The sequence below is a fragment of the Berghia stephanieae genome, chromosome 8, assembly GCF_034508935.2.
Source record: "Berghia stephanieae isolate SIO BIC M18660-M18661 chromosome 8, UCSD_Bste_1.3, whole genome shotgun sequence".
NCBI lineage: Eukaryota > Metazoa > Mollusca > Gastropoda > Nudibranchia > Aeolidiidae > Berghia > Berghia stephanieae.
This window is the reverse complement of record NC_088367.1, coordinates 5,773,406-5,795,971: the sequence shown is the minus strand read 5'-3', so window position 1 is coordinate 5,795,971 and position 22,566 is coordinate 5,773,406. Positions and strand designations below refer to the sequence as shown.

The window sequence follows — 22,566 nt, the reverse complement described above, 5'->3', positions numbered from 1 at the left end:
AAATCCACATTCATTTCGCCAATCAATCATGCACACCTTTTCAGCTTTTGTCTAACTGGATAAAACTAATGAAAGAATATACCTGAACAGTTGGATCCTGTTCCATTTAGAATATTATCAATAAAAAACAACAACAACAACAAACAACAACAACAACAACAAAAATCAGCTCCTTTATTTGATCTCCCTGATGTAGCTTGAGCATTCCTTACGGACAGTAAATAGTAGAGGCATTAAACAAATGCATCTTGTCAACAGAAATTACACATGTTGTTCGAAATCTTGCTCAAGTAATTATATTGTCAAAAATTACTTGCATCAATCTAATGCTTTTTGTCATCTTAACCCCCCCCCCCCCCCCCCCCCCCCCAAAAAAAAAATAACAAAAAAAAAACAAACAAACAAACAAAAAACCAGAACCCAAGAAAAAGCAATGACAAAAAATAATAAAATAAAAAGATTAATATCTCTTAAATATTGTAAATCAACAGAAATTTATGTTTAATTTAGCTTTAAATGAAAACCACAAAGATTTTGATAAAATGACACAATGTTAACCACAATATTCATATCTCTAACAGTATCAATCACCTTATTACTATCAAACATACCACATTGAAATAGTGAAGACAAAAATAAAAAGTTATCACAGACCGCAATTTCATAACAAATTTACCACAAAATAAATCATAAACAGCTTCTGAACTTTAAAACAAAAATTGAAATAGAAGGAAAAATAAAACTGAAACAAAAAACCCAAAAAACCCAAAAAACTTTACAATAAAATTTCTTTCACGCAACAAGAGATCTTTCTAGTTAAATTTTCAATTAGAATAAAGTACAAAAGAAAAAAACAAAAATAGCAGAAAACTTGACTTCTCCGATATCTCTCCTTGTCATCCTATCAGTATGCATCTCTTGCCGATACGTTGATCATGTCAGTTGATCTGTTAGACAAGTAAAAAGAAAAAAAGAAAAGAACCTGTAATTAAACGTGCCCATTATTATAAGCAAACGTAAATGAGAGAAAAAAAATTAGAAAATATCAACTTAAAAAAAAAAAAATTCCATCATCTCAAATCTTTATTCCCTTCCAAGAAATCTGAAATCATTATATTTATAATTATAGCATTTATACATGCAGGCCCCAAATCAAAATCAATAAAAGAGTAAAACAATGGACATCGGATAACTCAAATGCAATTATGGATTGTTACAAAGAAGATAAATCATTTTTCTCTGATAACTAAAAATAAATAAATTCATTATTGGCCTATAAACTCATGAACTCATAATAATAGCGTTATTCAAATAAATCAAAATTAAATTCCACTTTTTAAATAATCGCCAAAATTAAAAAAAAATTAATGATATATTTTAAAAAATAATTCTTTACTAGTTTTACAAATTGACAAATTAAACAATTAATCAAAAAAACAAAAAACCCAAACAAACAAACCAAAAACACTAACTAAAAAACCAAAAACCAACAAACCCAAACAGTTAATTCAAAACGTGACATTTCAGGACATATTTTTTTCTGATATGTTTAATGGAATTGAAAGTAGAATCTGGACTCCAGTTTAAGATCTCGTTGCTTTCAAGGCCAAAACGGCTCCCAAATGTTAAGAAATTAAGGAGCAGGCACCAGTATAAGATAAAGAACTGAACAAGTGTGTATGAGTATGAAAGGTGTCAGACAAAGCAAGAAAGAAAAATACCAAAAAAAAAACCACCATCCCAAGAAATCAGTCGACCTCGTATGGACCTTCTGATTACCAGTCAGATGTGCGCGTCTGACCGGTAATCAGAAGGTCTGAGGTTCGATCCCCAGTCGAGGTCGACTGATTTTTTGGGATGGTTTTTTTTTCTCTTGTATTTTTCTTTCTTGCTTTGTCTGGCACCTTTCATACACACTTGTTCAGTTCTTTATCACAAATGTTACTTTGTATACAAAATTATGTTGTTATTGGAATGATCAGAAATTAAAATGAGCAGTGTTAAAATCATCAATATGTTTCAGAAGCAAACGTCACTGTGCTGGCTACTTCTGTGTTAGGAATTAGATTGTCTTAAACATAAACTCATTACAAATCGGGTGTTCATCGGAATTCAAGTATTTCCTTGTGAGCCTTTGGTTCTCTTTCTTGAGTTACGTCATAAGATTACATTCATTTATAACTGCCAATCTATCTAATTTTGATGGGGTTTTTTTGGCGTTGTTTATTTTGTTTTCTGTTTTTAATATTGTATTCAACCAATAGTCATTTCAATTTCTATTTACTTATGTGTTAGAAAAAATTGAAGTATAAGTTTTAAATGAATTGTCTAGACCTTTTTTAACATTGTAAATGCCTATTGATTATTATTATTATTATCATTATTATAATTGTTATTATTATTATTATTGTTATTATTATTATTATTATTATTATTATTATTATTATTATTGTTGTTGTTGTTGTTGTTGTTGTTGTTGTTGTTGTTGTTGTTATTATTATTATTATTTTTACTATCATTATCTTATTCAAGCATGAAGACGTGAATGTGAGAGGCTCTAATTCTGACTTATTTGGCCTCAGATATCTATTTTCTAGTTCTTTTGATGTGTACGAGGTTGGTGTGTCTGTCTGATAACTGGAGATATATTATGGGTATTGAGATTATCATTCTATTTATTCTAACTAAATCAGAGGACAAATCAACTATACTATAAGCATAGCAATGGGCATGGCATTGAAAACCAGAGTTGCTTCGATAAGAGTTGAGAGGGAAAGAAATGCCGAATATGGAGACAATATGATAGAATTTTAAAAATATTTTACAAAGAAAAATGTGGTGCAACAAAATGCATTCTCGGGCATCCCTGTGATGTGTGTATATTTAGTCTTTGTTTAAATATCTTATCCACATGTTGATATAAAATAAGAATGGTTTTGAGACCCATTTTCATTTCGTGATAAATTCCCACCAATGTTATTTCGAGTAACTCATTATTTTCTCCACCAATTTGCCTTTGGGGGTCTGGATAGCTCAGTTGATAGAGCACACTTCATATTCAAAAGAACCAGGACTGATCCTGGGTAGGTGAAGTAGAGATATTTTTTTCTGAACCACCAGTCCACAACGCGGTGATTGGATAACAGTCTGTTAGAACTGGAGGAAAGTACTTTGTGATAGACTAGCATCCTATCCAAGGAGAAGCAAGCAATTGTTATTGTCCATTTAATGCTATAGAAACCAGAACGAACTCCGGCTTAATGGGTCTTATGGTTCTAAAGGAATGCTAACCTGCCTTTACAGTCACCTAGCAACGAAACGTCACAAGCCCTGTATCAGTTCACTTCCTATCATGTTCAAACGAATGTGAGCATTTTTAATTATTGACTACCAGATGAATGTATAGTTATTTCTATCTATCAATTGTGCTGCCAAGTGCATCGGAATGTGTCATGTTGGTCATGTCTAAATAAGTATCAAAAGACGAATCAAACATGGGCATTGCAAATATACTACAGCATATATGACAGGGGGTGATGATGTTGATGATGATGATAATGACGATGATGATGATGAAGTCTTAGAAAAATAACTTAATTAACAAAAAGATGAAAAATATATAGGGCCTACATACAAATTTGATACCCCAAACTGTTTGAATTATAGCGTTGTGATGTGTCAAGTGTGTATACGTGTCTGTCTGTGTGTGTGTATATTTGAAATAATATGTGTAAGACTTTGCACTACAAATGTAAGCATGAAATAGTAGTCATGCAGATAATATCATAAATATAAGAAAATCTAGAATCTATATCAGAAAGAAAAGCATGATATATTGCTATATAATTATATATAGGGTTATTGGAAGAATATCATCATTTACAAGATGAAGCAAAGATAAAATATAATGGATGAGAATGTGTGTATTATTTATCTGCAAAGAGATATCACAGACGAGGCGAGAAGTTTCCATGTTGGAAATAACAAAATAAGGTGCAACCCGAACAGTTCACACAACCAAATTGACGGGACCAATGATGGATGAGTCTTCAATGAAGCCAAACAAACTTACATTGACTGCTGGTTGCCAATGTTAATGCTCATTAATAATTCTAGTCAACCCCCCCCCCCCCCCCACCTCCCCCTTGGATCTGAGCTGTCAGTAACCAAAGTTAATCTGAATTTTATCTGCTTTGTAAAAAAAAAAAAATTTAAAAATTGGTAATTGAAATATCAAACTAAACTTTGGAATTTGGGAAAAAATATCATTTATAAAAAAAATCAAAACAAAATATAATTTAACACAAAAATATTTTTAAAAATAAATAAAATGTAACTTTAAAAAATGTCAAAGAGACCATTTTGGAATTTTTCAACTTCAAATTACAAAGAAATAATTCTGAGGAATTCCTACATTACGTTGAGGTCTCATCTCTGTACTGAAATCTTACACATCACAAACAGCTGCTGACAGACGACCTTTTCCTAAAAATTGATTGATGTAATAAAAACTATCTTTGAGATGAACTGCTGATGACTACTTTACTACATCATGGCACTCGAGTAGTTTCATCCAACCAAAAACTAGTCGTCTGAAATATAGTGGATAAGTGGTCGGTACTCGTTCAAACCTGAACAGAGAGACAGGCCGTGTAAAAATGTCTGACACAACAGCTTGCTAGTGATAAAAATTTTGATTTTCAGTTATATCTAGTATTTACATTTAGATTAACGACAAATTGACCTGAAAAAAAAAGAATAATTAGAAAGCGATTTAAAAGATAAATAAAAGCTTTTAAAACTTAAATTTGAATTTCATCTGATTTAATGATGATTGTTGTTAAAAGTTTATCACATCTCCCTCAAGCTTGATATCAATTGATAGTCATGGAGAAATTTGAAATTCCCATCAAACAACAAACAGGTGCAAAATCTGAAATGGTGTGCAAGAAACAATGCCAGACAAAGTAGAAAACGGTAGGGGCTGCCTGAAGCCGGTGATCGTAAAATACTAATGAAAGAGTGAAAATGGAGAGGCTTCGTATGGGAACGAAACAGACAATGGACGTTTCAGGTACAAACCCTTTGTCAGCACAACAATACACAAAATTAATGTGGAAAACAAATAACGTTAATTTTGTGTATTGTTGTGCTGATGAAGGGTTTGAACCTTAAACGTCCATTGTCTGTTTTGTTCCTATACGAAGCCTCTCCATTTTCACTCTTTCGTTAGTAATGCCAGACAAAGCAGAAAGAAAAATACAAGGAAAAAAAACCATGATATTTTTTATTTTTTTTACTTTAAAAATCCCACCTGTCTCCACTGCATGCAGGACAGGCTGATTTTAAAAAATGATTTTTCCTTGTTATTTTCCTTTCTGCTTTGTCTTGTCTGTCTGGCACTTCTTCACACAAAACTTTTCATATTTCGTCTTACACCAGTGCTTGGTTTTCCAAATTTGTCACCTACACATGCAAAAACTGAGCATCCAAAGCTCCCAACCACAGTAGCCCATATTGCAATAATAATAATAATAATAATAATACATATATACATACTCAATGAGAAAAAAATAAGCAGTTGTAAAATTTTATCAAGATATATACAAGAGAGTTGGTGAAGATTTTTTTCACCCAAGAGCCATCTTGACGAGTTACCTCCAACTGAAAACGTGTATAGGGTGGATTTCTTTTTCTTTTTAAAAGGCTTTAAAGTGTTAATTCGTTACGTTAGACAAAGCACATCAGGATATTATTTCATCCACAAAACCACCTGATAGAATTTCCAACCAATCACATCAATAGAGGTGAAAGTGATCGGTTTGGGAATCAAATCCCTTGACTTCAGATATATCAACAGAGGAAAAAAATATATAAAAAAACAAGATCATAACTTCTCCAGATATCATAAATAGGCCTTGAATTCCTTACTCCCCCCCCCCCCCCCCCCTTTTTTTTGTTGCTAATCCGTAATTTCCCAGTATGTATACGGGGTTAATCATAATCTTGGAAAGAGTTAATCGACAACTCATCCCATTCAGATATATGATTCAACAGAAGTCATTGAAGTATAATGTCAGCACTCTCTCTCTCTCTCTTCCCCCTCCCCATCGTGTTCCTAACAAGTATTTTCTCTCTCTCTTCCCCCTCCCCATCGTGTTCCTAACAATTATTTTATAAACTTCCCCTGACGAAAGAAACAAGTCCCAAAGAACGGCCCACCCATGTTGTGTCTTAGTCATCTACTTTAGACTGATCATCTCTTGGATACAGAACAAAAGTGTATACTTAATTAATAGTTTATAGATTTGTCGTACAATAATTAATCATCCCAGATTGAAAATTTAGGACAAGGAATTCACACACAATTTGTTTAAACTTTTACTCTCATAAGATAATTTGAGTAGTCCCCCCCCCCCCCCCTCTTGAAAAAAAAAACAAACTATTTTCAAAAAGGAAAAAAACAAAACTACCACCTTCCAACAAAAATGTTTGTCAAGGAATTTTTGTATTGAGCCAAATGTTGAAATGAATGAAGCACAGTGAGTTGGAAATTCTGTCAAGGGGTCAGTGCATAGTTTTTGATGAAAAGAGTAAAAGCCTATATATATATATATATACTTGTGTTACAGTGTTTAGAATACAGCATTGAAACAATCTAGCTATTATTATAAAGTAATTCAATGTAGATAAAAATAGCTGAAATGTGGTCTCGTCAAACCTGGTAGGATTCACGCAAGGGCAGATCGACATGGGATTTGGAACGGGGCTTTTTGCTAGAGACATTGCTGAACAAAGAATAAAATAAAACCAAAAAAATGTTTTTTTCACAGATGGATACAACTATACACAGCTATTCATTGGTTTTTATGCCCTTTCTGTAGCTTGACATAATAACCCCTGTTTGTAGCTTGATAAAATGTCTCATCTTTTTTCACACAGCGAGCTGTATCAGCCACACAACCCATGTCTCATTGAAGCAGATGAGAAGTCAATGAAACACTAATATTGCCATCTTTAAAAAAAATAAAATAAAATAAAAACCCAGTGAGGTCTGAGAATATAACAGAAAGTTAACAGAAGAAAATACGGTGTGATAGAAAATCAAGACTCGCTGTTAAAGGCAAGTGCTGAATAAAGTGTGAAAACAAAGATCAAAAATAAATTCCATTTCAAAAGCCTTGACATGACCACGGTAAAACCACTTTTGGTCATTTGAGGACTCCAGCAGGATATTTAAACCAGAACTGCTGAGTTAAAATGTTTACTTACTTACTTACTTAACCGAACCAGCGACCACCTGAGCTCTAGTCCTTCGGTCATGACGTAAATTCGTAGTTCTCATAAGAAGAGAATAATCGGTAGTCACTTTACCTATTTATCCTATTAATGTTCGAACAGTACGTAGGGACAAGCAGTTACTTTAATGAAATAAAATAAAAAATAATGAACGAAAAATACATTTTTAAAAATCTCTTTATTCATTCCATAGGGGAAATTTGTCTTTAGGGTCTATTCAAAGGGAAGACTTGAATAGCCCAGACATCAGCCACAGTGCAGTGCCACAAAAGGAGCTAGGGCGAGGTGACTTGCTCAATGGGTAATCGAACTCAGCACCTTTTGGGTACGAAACAAAGACCGTACCACTGAGCCATGCTGTCCCATTTACCAACTTTATAAATAATTTCTCCCCCCCTCCCCCCTTTCCTTCTCTCATCTCTTGCAGAATTACCAAACTTTTCTATCCACTGGAAATTAAATTTAAAATGTAAAAATTGCAAATTTCAGTTTCATCAAACGTTATCATTGAGCAAAGTGAGTGCCGTTTCCTAGACTGAATAAAAATTAAATTTCCTAACTAGACATCAAACTCAATTCTCTTATCTGGTTCACCCCAAAATAAAACAAAACAGCAAGGAATAGCAGGTAAACGAAACAATTCAATCGGTATCGTTGTGTGCCATTTTAATACAGACAATATGAGGGACTATGGGACATGCTTGGCCTAAAAACTATCAAGTCAACCAAACGCAATCCTTCAAAGCCAATCCATTCCATTAATTTATCTTGTAATGAATGAGAATCTGAAAAGGAAATCTGTCAGAATTTAATTTAGAACAACAGGAGATCTTGACATTTTCATTGCTTTTTCGGCCAGAAAATTAAAATCCTTAAGTTAAAAGAAGAAAAACAAAAAAGAACAAAACATTCATGGTACAAAGTTAGCACTGTAATTTATCTACTTCTCGTTTTTATACTCTATGCATTTACATTGATGTATAATGATTTCTTAAATAAAGACGAATAATGTTATACTATTATGCCTCAATCTGCTTTATTGTAGTTCCGTGTTTGTATTACCAATTTCCAAAAAAGGAAAACAAAATGCATTAATTTATCTTATCTTTTCATTCCCAGGGAAAGTGATGGAATCCAATTGTGTGGCTATGTGGTCTTGTGGTATGACACTCGCTTTCGGATCGGAAGGCCCTGGGTTCGAGCCTCGCGCTCGCGCATAGTTGAGTCCTTGGAAAAGGCTCTTTACTCCCATTCTCTCACCGTACTCAGGTGTAAAATGAGTACCTGACCTTTAACAGCGTTGTCTTTTTCCGAACAATTGTAATATCGCCTAACAGGCGTTATGTCCCGTCCTACATGTTAAATGTTGCTGTTAACCAGGGACCCCTTGTAAAGTGCTTTGAGCATGTTTAGTGGATATTGCGCTATATAAAAGCTCAATTTTAATAGAACAGACAGGCTAACTACAAATTTTAAACTCCAGCTGTATGTAATAAAACTGAATGCATACTTTATATTTCATTAAAGCTTCTAGGAAAGTAGACCTTGATACCAGAATATATAGGAGGACTTTGATGATATGGGATAATCCTACACAACTTTCGGAAAACTAACATTGAGATTATTGTTCATTATTGATCAATGATTCGATCTGAAATACTAAATTATCATTTGAAGTCTTCGTCTCACTTGATTTGTGAAAAAAACCCACAAATTTGGAAAATCAGGGAGTGAAAACGGCTGATCTTTTTAATGATCCATCAGTTTCAATTTAAAATAGACAAATTGGAACTTGAAAAGAAAATTATTGCATTGAAAAATAAATCTCAATTTCCATAACACAACAAAATCATCTTTTAAGAAAACCCAAATCTAGAGATATTTTCGCACAATGAGGACACAATGGCAACATCCCGATGTCATCATCAATGAGGACACCATCCCCATGTCATCATCAATCAATGAGGACAACGTCCCCCTGTCAGACAACATCCCGATGTCATCATCAATGAGGACAACATCCCAATGTCATCATCAATGAGTGAGGTCAACATCCCTATGTCATCATCAACGAGGACAACATCCCTATATCATCATCAATGAGGACAACATCCCAATGTCATCATCAATGAGTGAGGACAACATCCCTATGTCATCATCAACGAGGACAACATCCCTATATTATCATCAATGAGGACACCATCCCGATGTCATCATCAATGAGTGAGGACAACATCTCTATGTCATCATCAACGAGGACAACATCCCTATATTATCATCAATGAGGACACCATCCCGATGTCATCCCACGTGAATTGGGGACTTTGAAGCTCCATTCAGAGCTGCCAACCAACACATGATTTTGATTTGAAACATCAGGATTCTACACTGAAGCGAAAAGGATAGAACATATTCTAATCTGGTTCATTAAAAACTATTTTATAGAAAATGACTACTTTATACTAGTCTGATAGAAATATCAATTGAACAACACTATAAGACGATGACAACATGATAAGACTATTACTATATATTAGTCACATTAATGGGTAAACATTACCCAAAAAATAATCAAGGAAAAACGCAATTCTAAACATCCTGAACAGGATTTATTTAGTTTAAGACCCCTTGAAAACAGAAAAATCCCAGGAAAGAACCCCTGAGATTTGACATTCCTGGTCGTTTAATCATGTGGCGGCCAAATTAGTAAATATCTATCAATTTAAGTCTAATGACTACTACTATTAATGTCACCTTTGAGAACCAACAATTTTTTTTTTAAATTTCGAGTTGGCAGGTCTGAATTAAGAATAGAGAGAATAGTCAGAGCATGAAAGGGCCATGCAGGTATAAAGGTGCCATGCCAGTATCAAGTCGTCTACCAAAGCCAGCAATTTTTGTGTGTCATAGCATAAAATGATGGACTCTCTCACAAACATACAAACAAGCAAACAAACACACACACACACACACACATACATATGCAAGTTTAATAGATAATCAAATACAGCATGGCTTTCTGTCTAACGACTCACTGACACAGCAAAGCCTCCTGCCCAGGGGGTCTAGGCCTCCATTTCAAACGATCTCTGTCCCACGTCTTCTTAGACCGCCTGGGGAAATCATACTTTGTCATTAGTTGATGATTCTCTGACTGCTGCTTACACTTCGACCTGCTTTTATAAGTGTGTGCGGCACTATGTGGTATAGTAATAAGACACTCGCTTTCGGATCGGAAGGTCCTGAGTTCGAGCCTCGCTCGGTGGTATAGTTGAGTCCTTGGAAAAGGCATTCTCTCACCTTACTCGGGTGTAAAATGAATAACAGCGTTGTTCTGTCAAGGAAAAATAAAATGTAATATTGCCTAACAGGCGTCATGTCTCGTTCTGCATGTTATGTGTTGCTGCTGGTCAGGGACCCTTTGTAAAGAGCTTTGAACACGTATAGTGGATATTGCGCTATATAAAAAAAATTTTCATCAGCTTTCAAAACATTGTGCTGTATCTTTTATAAGATATCATTTTTACTCCCTTTATTTTACTATACATTGCATTGCATTGTCTGGCACTTTTTAAGACCTTCATCTCACACCAGTGCTTGCTCTCTAATCTGTCACTTCAGTATCAAGCCATCCACCAAAGCCAGGTAATCAGGAGATCTAAGGTTCGATTCCCAGCCAAGAAAGACTGATTTTTATTGGGATGGTTTTTCTTTCTTGTATTTTTTCTCTGTTTTGCCAGGCACTGTTTCGTACACACTTCTCAGATGTTCATCTCACACCAGTGCCGGCTCCCTAATTTGTGACTTTGATATTCCTTTATAAATAAATACTTTGTAATTTGGACCAAGTGTGAGGAAAGGTGGGAAAGCAGGAGGAGAAAGAGGAGGATTTTGAGTAAGCTGATGAAATAAAAATAATAATAATAATAATAATAATAATAATAATAATAATAATAATAATAATAATAATAATAAAAGCATCACTGAAAAAGAAGAAAAGACAACAAGTGAGAAGTACGAGAAAAGACAACAACCATGTTAACCAGTCGATTAACGTTTCTTTTAAAATTTTACACATAGTTTGACAGCAAAATCAAAAGTGGACAAGATTTCAAAACTGATGAAATGCAGACAACAAAGATAATATAGTAATAGCAATGAGAATGATTATAGTTTGAGGGTGAACACAGATAATAATAATAATAATAATAATAATAATAATAATAATAATAATAATAATAATAATAATAATAATAATAATCACAATAATAATAATAATAATAATAATAATAATAATAATCACATAATAATAATAATAATAATAATAATAATAATAATAATAATAATAATAATAATAATAATAATAATAATATAATTAATAATAATAATAATAATAATAATAATAATAATAATAATAATAATATAATAATAATAATAATAATAATAATAATAATAATAATAATAATAATAATAATAATAATTATTATTATTATTATTTTTATCATTATTATTCAGTTGTTATAGGAGGTGCAACTTAGTATAACTGATATTTTTCATTAGTATCGAACAGTGAATGACTTTAAGAAGGTCGATGACAAAGAGATCAAGATTTATTTTTGTTGTGCTTTGGTGTATTTAGTTTAAACTTGTGAAGAAGCTCAATAACAAAATCAACAACAGCAACGTGTTATTTGATTAGTCTACACTAGCTCTTCCATCGGACAAAAAGGGAAAGAAAAAACCACAAAGATGCACTTGATTGCATTCCAACCTTTCATGGACTATCGCTTGTTCATTGCACTAAAAGCTCTATCATGAACTAGACTGAAACGCAACACAAAAATGAAAATTGTCAACATCCCAAAATATTACATTGAATACTAAAACATAGAACGTGTTTAACAAGCAGCTGAAAAAAAAACGTTTTTAAAATCATTCATATGCTTTTTTCATCAATTCGTTCATCGATGCAAATATTAAAATGAACAAAAATTATTTTTAAAAGTAGAATAATCAATATTGCAAATATAAAGCATTGGTATATGTCCTATCAAGAAAATTGATTATCTGTAACGAATTATGCTGACAAAAAACCGCTACGCCCCATAAAATAAGTACAAACCAATTTATCATTGATTGCTGTACTACAGGCAAGACTTGCCAGTTTGTCAGAGACAAAATTTGGGGGGAAATCTGGAAAATCAGCTGAATTAAATGAGGATGTGGAGGAGATGATTGTGATGATGATGATGATGATGATGATAATGAGGTTGATGAATGACGATTTTCTGGAATAAAAATAATCAAAATCCGGAGAATAGCAGGGATGTCTGGAAATCATGAATGAGATGAGAACAAATATCAGGAATTTCTCCAAAATCCTGACAGTTGGCAGGTCTGACACAAATGATAAATATAATATTATTAGGCTTGTTACATGGAACAGGGACTGATGGGAGGGGGGGGGGGGCTAAAGTAACCAAAACTTTGACAAGGACAAAAAAATTAATAAATAAAAATGAATTAAACAGGGTTGCAAGATGCAAAAATTGACTGAAATTTTACTAGAACATATCGACCAGGCCCCATCTGGGCACCGAACTCCAGTAAAAAGACATTAGATACATCAGAAGGTGATTGGAAAATACTGAGGTTTTTTAACATACTGAACTCCGTAAATATACGGAAAATTGGCAACCCTGATTAAATCATATACACTCGGATATGGCTTCCTAAAACTCATTCAAATATTCCTATTTTTGTTTCCTTACTATTCTTTGTAATCATCCCATTCTTACCTCAAACAGTTTCCTTTCCTCAAACTAATTTCAACCCAGCTAACGTAAAAAAAAAATATTTTTAAAAATCAACTAAAGGTTTTTTTATTTATTTTTGTTTTTAGAAGGAATCTGGTGATTTTGAACAAAGAATATTTATCTACTATGACATTGAAAGTTACATATTTGCTTATTGTGTGTATCTACAGCAACAATGGAAGATTGCAATTGTGTGTCAACAATACGATACACACGCAACCACACTACGCCATTCACATCTCAGACGTCGTTTTGCATAACAGACACCTCCCAGCTTATTCTTTTTCTTATCACTTCGCCGTTGTTCCCAATTTTCCCCACCCCAATCCCTCATAACAGATCGTATATAAAATTATTTCCCTTAGCATATGAATAATAAAATTCCCTTTAATACATCCCCAAGAGGTAACTTGTCTTAAGGTCTATTCCAAGGGAAGACTGGAATGACCCGGGTGTCAGCCAAAGCCCAGCACTGCAAAATAAGCTAGGGAGAGGCGATTTGCTCACCGCCATTTGTGTGGTGGACAGTTGTACTCTGTGTCCTTTTAGGTCCGAGGCCAAGACCATACCACTAAGCCAAACTGTTCCCCCCTCCTTCCCCATTAAATCGTTAAAGTGGTTTCCTCAAACTCTTTTCATTTCCCGAGGAATTCAAGGAAAAGTGCTTGAGTGTAGTTCGTTATCTAATTGTTTGTAATACAATTCACTTGTCATATCAAAATATTGAGAAATTAATAGTACTAATAAGAAACTAAATGAATATATATATTGTTTTAAAACTATCATAAAAACATTACCACGCACCAAAAGTTCATATAAATGGTATAAACAAATAAGGTGACACGTTGATTGCAAAAACGTACATGGTGGACGGAAAGGTGATATCAGGATAATATTGACAGCATTGCATTCCCATGATATAAATAAATAAATGATGCTACAGGGTCAAACACCTTGACCGTTTATAAAACCATTAAAAATTGAAAACAAACTGAAAGATAACTCACTTTTTTCCCCATTTGAGATGAATGAACAAGAAGACGACACCCAAAACGATGCAGAGAGATCCCACGACCATGTATGCGATACCCAGGAATGGATTCTTCCCTCCCAGCCAGGAGGTCGTGGAGATGATGATGCTCTTGGTTCCTTCAAACGCCGTCACTGGGTACTCTTAATAGATAGAATATAAAGTGTGAAGTAAAAGAAGTAAGTTAGGGTCAAGGATTTGCTTTTGGTGATTGTTTTATACCTCAGTCAAATCTGTATTTTGTTTGTTTGTTGCTTTTGGTCTCTTCCAACACAATTGAGGTTATATGAGAGACCGCTGAAACAAAAAAACAAGCAATCTAACAAAAATAGTACAAATGTAAATCAAAATCATAACCTAAAGATATCATAAGCTTAATTATAAATAACCAAGAACAAACAGGCAGAAGATTTACAGAAAAAAAATATCCCCTGTCAAAAATACAATCACAAACCAAAGAAGCAGGATAGTCTAGGAAAGAGAAGAAACGACATCACTATCGGATCGTACACCCATGCGAACATCATAGGTATATGATTCAAGGGTGATGCTCCCATCCAACCACCCTCAGTCAAATCTGTAAACAAAAATAAATTACCAAGTCACAAAATCAAATCACAGTGATTCATCTACCAATTGTGTAGCTAATATTATGTGACACGCCATCTCAAAGCAGGATCATATCCAGTGAATCCAAATGCCAAAAAAGTATATTAAAATTAATATGACAAGAAATGTGAAACTTTTGTTTAAGAAATTACATTCATTCTAAAACATGAGGCTGGAGTTTATCTAAGTTTCTATGGCGTGTAACAGACAATAGCATTGCTGCCAACTCTGGCCCTTGAAAACGTGTACAATGGAGATCCAAAATGAGTAAGATTTTTTAAAATGCGTACAATCCTACAAAAACGATAATTAGCGCTAAATTTGATGATCGGCAATAAGACCATAGTAGTGATGTTATAATTGATAATTTAAATCAATGAGTAAACTTACTTTTTTATAGACAATAAATAGGATCCACTTCCAGAATCCACGTATAAATTTGACGTGACCCACCCAGATAATACTATATTGAACTCCCTATATGAATGTCCAGGTCAACAAACAGATTAAAGTGTTTAAAAAAGAGTGTACGATTGTTAAAAATACTTAAATAATAAAAATTTAATAATATATACACTCCTGAGAAAAATGTGTACAATGAGCAAAAATGCGTAAGAATATGCATCTTTTTTAGTAAGGTTGGCACCACTGCGATAGCAGTTGCTTGCTACCGTTTGGATAGGACACTAGTCTATCGCAGAGTAATTTCCATCAGATCTAACAGAACCAGCTACCCAATCAATGTTGGATTTGGGAGGGGGGGGAAATCTCAACCTCACCCGGGATCGATCTCAAACCCTTTGCACATGAAGCGAGTGCTCTATCAGGAAACTCTCAGCTGTGCAAGTATAAATAAAAAGCAGAAATGGCAAAATCAAAAACTTACTGTATTGGATATCGATGGTATAATTGCCAGCAGGCAGCCCATTGGAGAATGCACTGATGGAGTGGTTGACACGTCTGTACAGTTTACGAAACGTGGGTAGAGCAGCGGTCCTCATCCAAACAATGAGGTCCTCGTTGACATATCCATTATTGTCCTTGTCACCGGGGTCAAGATTCTGGACGTCTGTATTCCAATTTGGAGGACGCTTTGTCCTTGACCAGCCTGGAAAAAAACAAAAAGCAATTTTGTCAAAACCTTCTAACTTCTAATTTGTACAGAGCTTTGATATGATGCATGGGGAAAATGTCATTAAGCTGTTTTTGTTTTGCTATTTTCAAACCATCAAGAAACTGCAGCTGTCATACTTTGACCACATCCAAAGACGTGATTCAATCGAAAAGGCCAAGCAGCCTCATAAATAAATCATTTTAAGGAGTTTTTAAAACACTTTATATGCTTTTAGGTTGTCTTAGCATCATTTAAAAGGATGAAGATGGGATGGTCAAAGCATTATAGGTCTGTGTTGCACCCAGATGGTAACATAGGATCTCAGCCAAAACAACATAAGTATAATATATATCATACTTCTAATATAAAAAATACAACCAAAAAATAAAACCCAACAAACTATTAACAAACTTGAGATTTGACTTACAATGAAAAATAATAAAACCAAAAAAAAAAAAAAACAACCTTGCAGTCTCCCTCCAGACAAAAGACTTCCGACAAGCTTGTGCAAGACCGGAAGACCTCAATTCAGAACAAGAAAAATATCATATGGAACAAATTTAGAGGTATATCAGACCTAGCAAAGCTAAAGAATGATGTATAACCCACCAACACTTGGGCTATAGGGAATGAGATTAGCGGAAGAGTAGCGTCCCTTGATTGGATGTCACCTTACAGAGAGAACGTCAAAATGGTTTTGCACATGCTTCTCTCTCGTCCTCGCTTTCAATGAGTGTCTCATGCCGGACAACCAACATGACGTTCTCTCTCTAATAACTTTTCCACTCTTGACTTCCAATCACGGAACGCTACTCTTCCGCTAATCTCATTCCCTATACATTCCCCTACCAAGAGAGGATCCCAAAAATCACGGTGTCCATGGGTTAATTAAGTAACGAGTAACAAGTAATTAAGTAATGTGCGGCTATGTGGTCTAGTGGCTCTATACTCACATTCTCCCACCGTACTCAGGTGTAAAATTAGTACCTGCCCATTAACAGAAAAGTGAGTGGAGCAGGCACTTATGTAAATGTCTTCTGGCACTTTTCTACTCACTTCATATCTTGTTGTTACCTGCCCATTAACAGAGTTGTCTATGTCCAAAAAAAATTGTAATATCGCCTAACAGGCGTCATGTCCCATCCTAAATGTTAAGTGTTGTTGTTGGCCAGGGACCCCTTGTAAAGCGTTTTGAGCAAGTTTAGTGGATATTGCGCTCAATTAAACTAACAGTAAGATTCTATAGACATTTTATTTTTTTTAAACTGACACTTACTGGAAGGATTTCCAAATTTGACATTTTTATCTGAGACCCAGGCAATGCCAGTTTTGATCAAACCAACAGAAACTCCAGCATCGACATTCTTTATTTCAAACGTATCTGGAAAAATATATAAATATATATACAAACAGAAATGTGTCAGAACGTCATGAATAATGAAATATTCTTATCACTTAACGACTTTACTATCATTGTATTTTTCTTTAAATGACAGCTCCTGAGAAATGTTTCCGTTGGGCTTCAAATATTGCTTTACTTCACCTTTTTATATTACATAAAATAAATGCCACATTCAACTACATAATACTAAAATATTGGCAATCGTGAAGTAAGTTGCTCAGTGCTCATTTAGTTCTTGAAACCAAAATCAAAATAGAAATATTTTGTTTGTTTGTTTGTTGTTTTGGGTCTCTTCCAACACAATTGAGGTTATATGAGAGACCGCTGAAACAAAAAAACAAGCAATCTAACAAAAATAGTACAAATGTAAATCAAAATCATAACCTAAAGATATCATAAGCTAAATTATAAATAACCAAGAACAAACAGGCAGAAGATTTACAGAAAAAAATATCCTCTGTCAAAAATACAATCACAAACCAAAGAAGCAGGATAGGCTAGTAAAGAGAAGAAGAAACGACATCACTATCGGATCGTACACCCATGCGAACATCATAGGTATACGATTCAAGGGTGATGCTCCCATCCAACCACCCGCAATAGAAATATAATGTGTGGATAATTTTATTCCCAAAAAGCAGATCATTCAGGCCTTAATAAACATAAATGTTGCAATCTGGGAAAATAATGGATATGAAAGGATGTTTACCTTTCCCATTATCGCTACTGTCATGAAAATAACTTCTTAAAATATCTTTATTTAGTATTTTCTTTTTAATTGATCTGTGAATGACCTGTCATAAAATGCCACAAATGAGAAAATTGGATAATTTATTGTCAGTATTTTTTGCCATCATTATAAAATTTTTTACCGTTGAACAAACTGTTGGCAATGGCTCCACAAGGGGCATAGGCGTACGTGGTGCCGTTTTCTGTAACCGTTTTGTAAGGGTCGCAATCATCGTTGAGATCATTAGGTGACTTGCTGTCTCCGTGCAGTTGATCATCATCACGTGATCTCACATAACGACGGTGGTTTTGGTAGAAGTTGGTTAATCCGTAGTAGATGAAAACCGACTCCTGCAGGATGTGTGGAATGTAACAAAGTATGTGTCTTAGAGATTGGAATCTTAAAAAAAAGAACTTTGTGTTTTTAACAGAATAGGACAATGATGATGGAAATTATAGAATCAATCTACAGTCACAATATCCAAAAAAAAATAAATAAATAAATAAATAAAATGGAGCTCAAATATAAATCTTTAAAAATGCATAATAACAATAAACATTTTGGTATTCTTTCACATGTCAATAATATTTTGTCTCCTTTGGATTTATATATCATTTAATATAAAGGGGGGAAAAAATCTCAATTTCAGACCTGCCAAGGCAATTAAAAAGAACAAAAGAGAAAAAATTTGTAATTTGGAAATCTATTCAGTATTTGTAAAACATTCCCTATTAAAAACCTGAATCAAGAGGGGGGGGGGGGGGGGAGGGGGAATAAAATATTGACAAAATTTGGTCACTTATACAAAACATAATTAAATAATCTGTAAATTTCTAATTCATTCACTTGATTAACAGGTTGGTAATCTAAGTTCAAATAATTGAGAAACCCATTCTTTAATCAAATCAACACTCGTTATGAGTAAAACATCATGAGATAAGATCATAAGGGGCCGCAATATGTCAGTTTACAGAGTACTGGATTCACAAGCAAATGATCCATTCTACCCCTGTCAGTGTCCGCTGTGTTTGGACAAGGGTGAATCAGTAAAATCTGGTGCTGAATATTTTTGCAACAGACTAACATCCTACCCAAAGGTTGAAAACAAGTATTAGTGTAGTGTCCATGTAAAGCTACAAAAGTCAAAAGAAACATTTGATTCCACAAGCAATTTGTTTATAAAGGACAACAGCTAACTAATCATCATTTGAGAAAAAAAATAAAATGATACTGTATTTAACTCTTGCAATAGACTAGCGTCCTATCTAAAGAGTAGCAAGCAATTGCTATTGTCCGTTTCACGCTATAGAAATCAGGATAACTCTGGCTCCAAGGGCCGAATGGCTCCGAAGAACTAAAAGAGGAAAAAGAAGTATTAACTCTAGTCAAAGATTTATCTATGGAAAGCAAACAAAAATTCGATGACATTTTAAATAATTAAGAGTTACTTCTTCCGTACATCAAACTTTTCCAAAGTCACGTTGATCTGACAATTACAAATCTGTTGTGTATTATTCGTGTTCTCAAAGAAATCAGCACAAGTCCCAGACCCATCAGTCCTCTGACAGTAAGTGTAATCATAGCTGAATTCCGTTACCTGTCGAAGAAATATAACAAAACGTTATCTATTATATGCAACAATCAAAATATTGACAAATCATTGATATGGTTTCACATAGTAAGTTAGTGTAAATGTTGCTGCTCGAAGCTCGAAGAAATAAATAATAACGTGAAGTTGAATGTAAGCTTCAATTTAATTATAAAAACAGATCAAATGAATTAACTACGCCACGACCACATCATCTCACTCATCTGTGTTGTTTCAATCATCCTGTTTTGTTGATAAAGGGGAAACCCGAAACGTTCATTTGATCTGTTTTTGTAATTAAATTGAAGCTCACATTCAACTTCACGTTATTATTTACATAGTAAGATATAGCAATAATATTATTGTATCAAATGATTCCACTACTATTAATGAAGACTAGAGCTAATGGTAACTTAGTATGAGCATTTCAATGGCTTCAGCTGTAAAGTATTAAACTCTAAGAATACTATGTTTTCTCTTCTTCTTCTTTCTTTGAAGTCTGTCACTTCAATTAAGAAGATTCCATGGACCACAGTATTTCTCTTTCGTTGGAGATGTGAGACTATTCCAGTGTCTCAATGTTGATGGTATGAACGAGTACAGATGGACATCTACTCATGTGTAGGGAATCATAAACTCAAAATATAAGGCCAAATAATGGGAAAATGCTTAATTTTGCCATGTGACAAAACCGTTATGTTCATTGACCATTGAATCATTAGCAGTTTTTTTTAAAAATCTCTTGCATAGTTTGGTTTTCCCAGAGTTGAACAGTTTGCGACAGAAGCCATCAATATGCTTTCGTATTTAAAAACTTATTTCATTAATTGCACAAAGGTGAAAATAATTCAGAGTATGCCTCCTCACTTCACACTGACAATGTTCTGGTACTACTCAACATTGCAATATTTGTATGCTCAATATCAACTATATGATATATACATTTGTAAATTAAGGCAAAACTCTCTTTACTTTTGCACAGTGTATCCAACATTTTGTTAAAACTCGATGTGTTTTCCATGTCATCTCAATAAATTTACTTAGAAATTGTAATATTAATAAATGAACATCAATGGTTGAAAAGAAAAAAGACTACAAGTACAAAAGAAGGCAGTGTTAGGATAAACTAAAATATGATGAAACTTTTATATAAAAAGATTCCTTTGGCTTAAAAACCAATAGACTTTATCAGACTGAGCATTTCTATTACTGTTGATGCTGAATATACCAAAAATAAAATAAATTAAAAAGACATCCCATTAAACTTACATTCTCGGACGTGATAAACAGGGCTACCCCAAGAGGTATAAATGCGATACCAATCGCAAAAAATGCAGGGAGGACTGTATTTGCTGTCAAGATGGGTTGCCAAGCAGGGAGGTTCTGTTGCTTGAACTTTGTTTCTGTCATAAGTCATAAAAAATAATATTAAACACTGACGGATCACTTTCTGACAATTTGTCAAAAAAGTAATTGGTCGATATCTTGTAAAATTAAATTATATATAAACAAAATCACTGGACTGGGTGCTGGATAAATATTTTCATTTTCCTTCAGATAATTGTAATTCTATGCTAAAAGTTGTACAGGATTACCAAATTTGAGAGAGTTAGCTTGATTAATGAAAAAGTTATAGCCTCTCAATCTCAAAAATGGAGCCACGACTAAATTTGATTTTGACACGAGACAAAATTTCAAAAAAAAAATGTAAAAAATTCAAATATCCATATATTCTGAACTGAAAAGTCGGTTTTCCTCATGTCTCTTAAGTATCTTCAATTGAGCCAAGTTTGAGGAAAATCAAAAGGGGTGTTTTTCCCAATTTCCAAAAATTTGGTCCACTTGACATGGCATTGGAATTGGAATGCCCCAGTAACTTGTAATATCCATCGACTGATTTATTTTTGGTTAATTTTATGTTTTTATCGATATTTTATTAAAAATATTTATTTCTATTTCTATTGTCAATGCACAAATTAACAATAGACTCAATAGTATTGAGTCTATTGTTAATTTGTGCACTTCGAAACATTCCTCCATATTCTGGAATGTGGATAATTGTTTAAAAAAGTGGACTTTCAAAAAAGTGTCTGGGAATAAGAAATTTCCGTATCCCCAGACACCTGTCTGGGAATAACCAATTTTTGTTATTGGCAGACTCTGTCTGGGAATAATCACAGCGATGGTGAAAAATTGGAATTTAATATTAATGAATTAATGACTGATGAAATTGAAATGGTGCCGAGCTGTCGGGCGAGGAGAGAAGTCGAGATTGAATCATGGAAGAAAATCTCTATAATTATTTTGGCTATTTTCTATTAAATTCGTTGTAATCAAAATTTGGAGGGACTTTCAATTTTTACCTTTAGGCTTTTTGCTTTTTGGTGGCTCTTGATTGTTCTCATCAACATTACTGTCCCTACTATTGGTCGCCATTGTGAAATCCTTTACACTTTACAATGCCAGTTGCGGAAGTAAACAATCCAACAAAACACTTTGGGTCGCCACCTTTCGCATAAAATTGAAACAGATCCATACATGTAAAAGATAACGCAGTTATGTATTATTGCTAAAATTCCGAATGGAAGATCATGCAATGGGAAATCAATCTGATGAATAGGTAAAGGATTCATGGCTTGATTCTATTTCCTCTGTGCCATGTTGAAGATTGACAAAGACCACAAAATAGTGACAGGGTAAAAGCAGCGGTAAAAATATTTTTTTTTAAAAACTAAATAAAACTACTGATGGGGAAGTGAAGCTGGTCAACAATAGCATTTTTTTAAAAAGAACACTAAAACAAAATGCCATAAGTGTGAAAAAAATAATAGATTAATAGACGTTTGTTGTAATAGAGATAGAAAATGCATTCCAAAAGAAAGAGGAAGAGAGTCTTTTGCAGACTGAGAACAGACCAAAAAAAAATAAGTAAAAATTATCAATAATTGTTCTCTAATAGAAGCATGGAGGGTAGAGGG

The 22,566-nt window shown here is 33.7% G+C and overlaps 1 protein-coding gene across 2 annotated transcripts; it reads right to left on the bottom strand.

Annotated features, from left to right (window-relative positions):
* Positions 1 to 349: 349 nt before the first annotated feature.
* On the bottom strand, positions 350 to 22,063 carry LOC144978076 (cell cycle control protein 50A-like). 2 transcript variants are annotated; one of them, XM_078923621.1, is made up of 9 exons: positions 21,952 to 22,063; positions 20,858 to 20,991; positions 19,460 to 19,597; positions 18,143 to 18,350; positions 17,145 to 17,249; positions 15,641 to 15,862; positions 14,123 to 14,288; positions 6,722 to 6,788; positions 350 to 947 (listed from the first exon to the last, which is right to left on the bottom strand). In XM_078923621.1, the coding sequence occupies exons 1-9, from the start codon at positions 22,022 to 22,024 to the stop codon at positions 939 to 941; spliced, it is 1,122 nt and encodes a 373-aa protein (XP_078779747.1). In that variant the 5' UTR covers positions 22,025 to 22,063; the 3' UTR covers positions 350 to 938. The 2 variants fall into 2 exon arrangements, with proteins under 2 accessions (XP_078779747.1, XP_078779748.1); XM_078923622.1 differs by lacking the exon at positions 6,722 to 6,788.
* Between the last annotated feature and the right edge of the window lie 503 nt (positions 22,064 to 22,566).

Bases quoted from the DNA above. Each gene is read 5' to 3' on its own strand.
- LOC144978076 (XM_078923621.1), bottom strand. From the start codon at position 22,024: ATGGCGACCAATAGTAGGGACAGTAATGTTGATGAGAACAATCAAGAG. The intron at 20,992-21,951 runs GTAAAAATTGAA...GACTTATGACAG, and splicing joins AAAAAGCAAAAAGCCTAAAG to AAACAAAGTTCAAGCAACAG. The intron at 15,863-17,144 runs GTAAGTGTCAGT...GTTTTTTTCCAG, and splicing joins CAAATTTGGAAATCCTTCCA to GCTGGTCAAGGACAAAGCGT.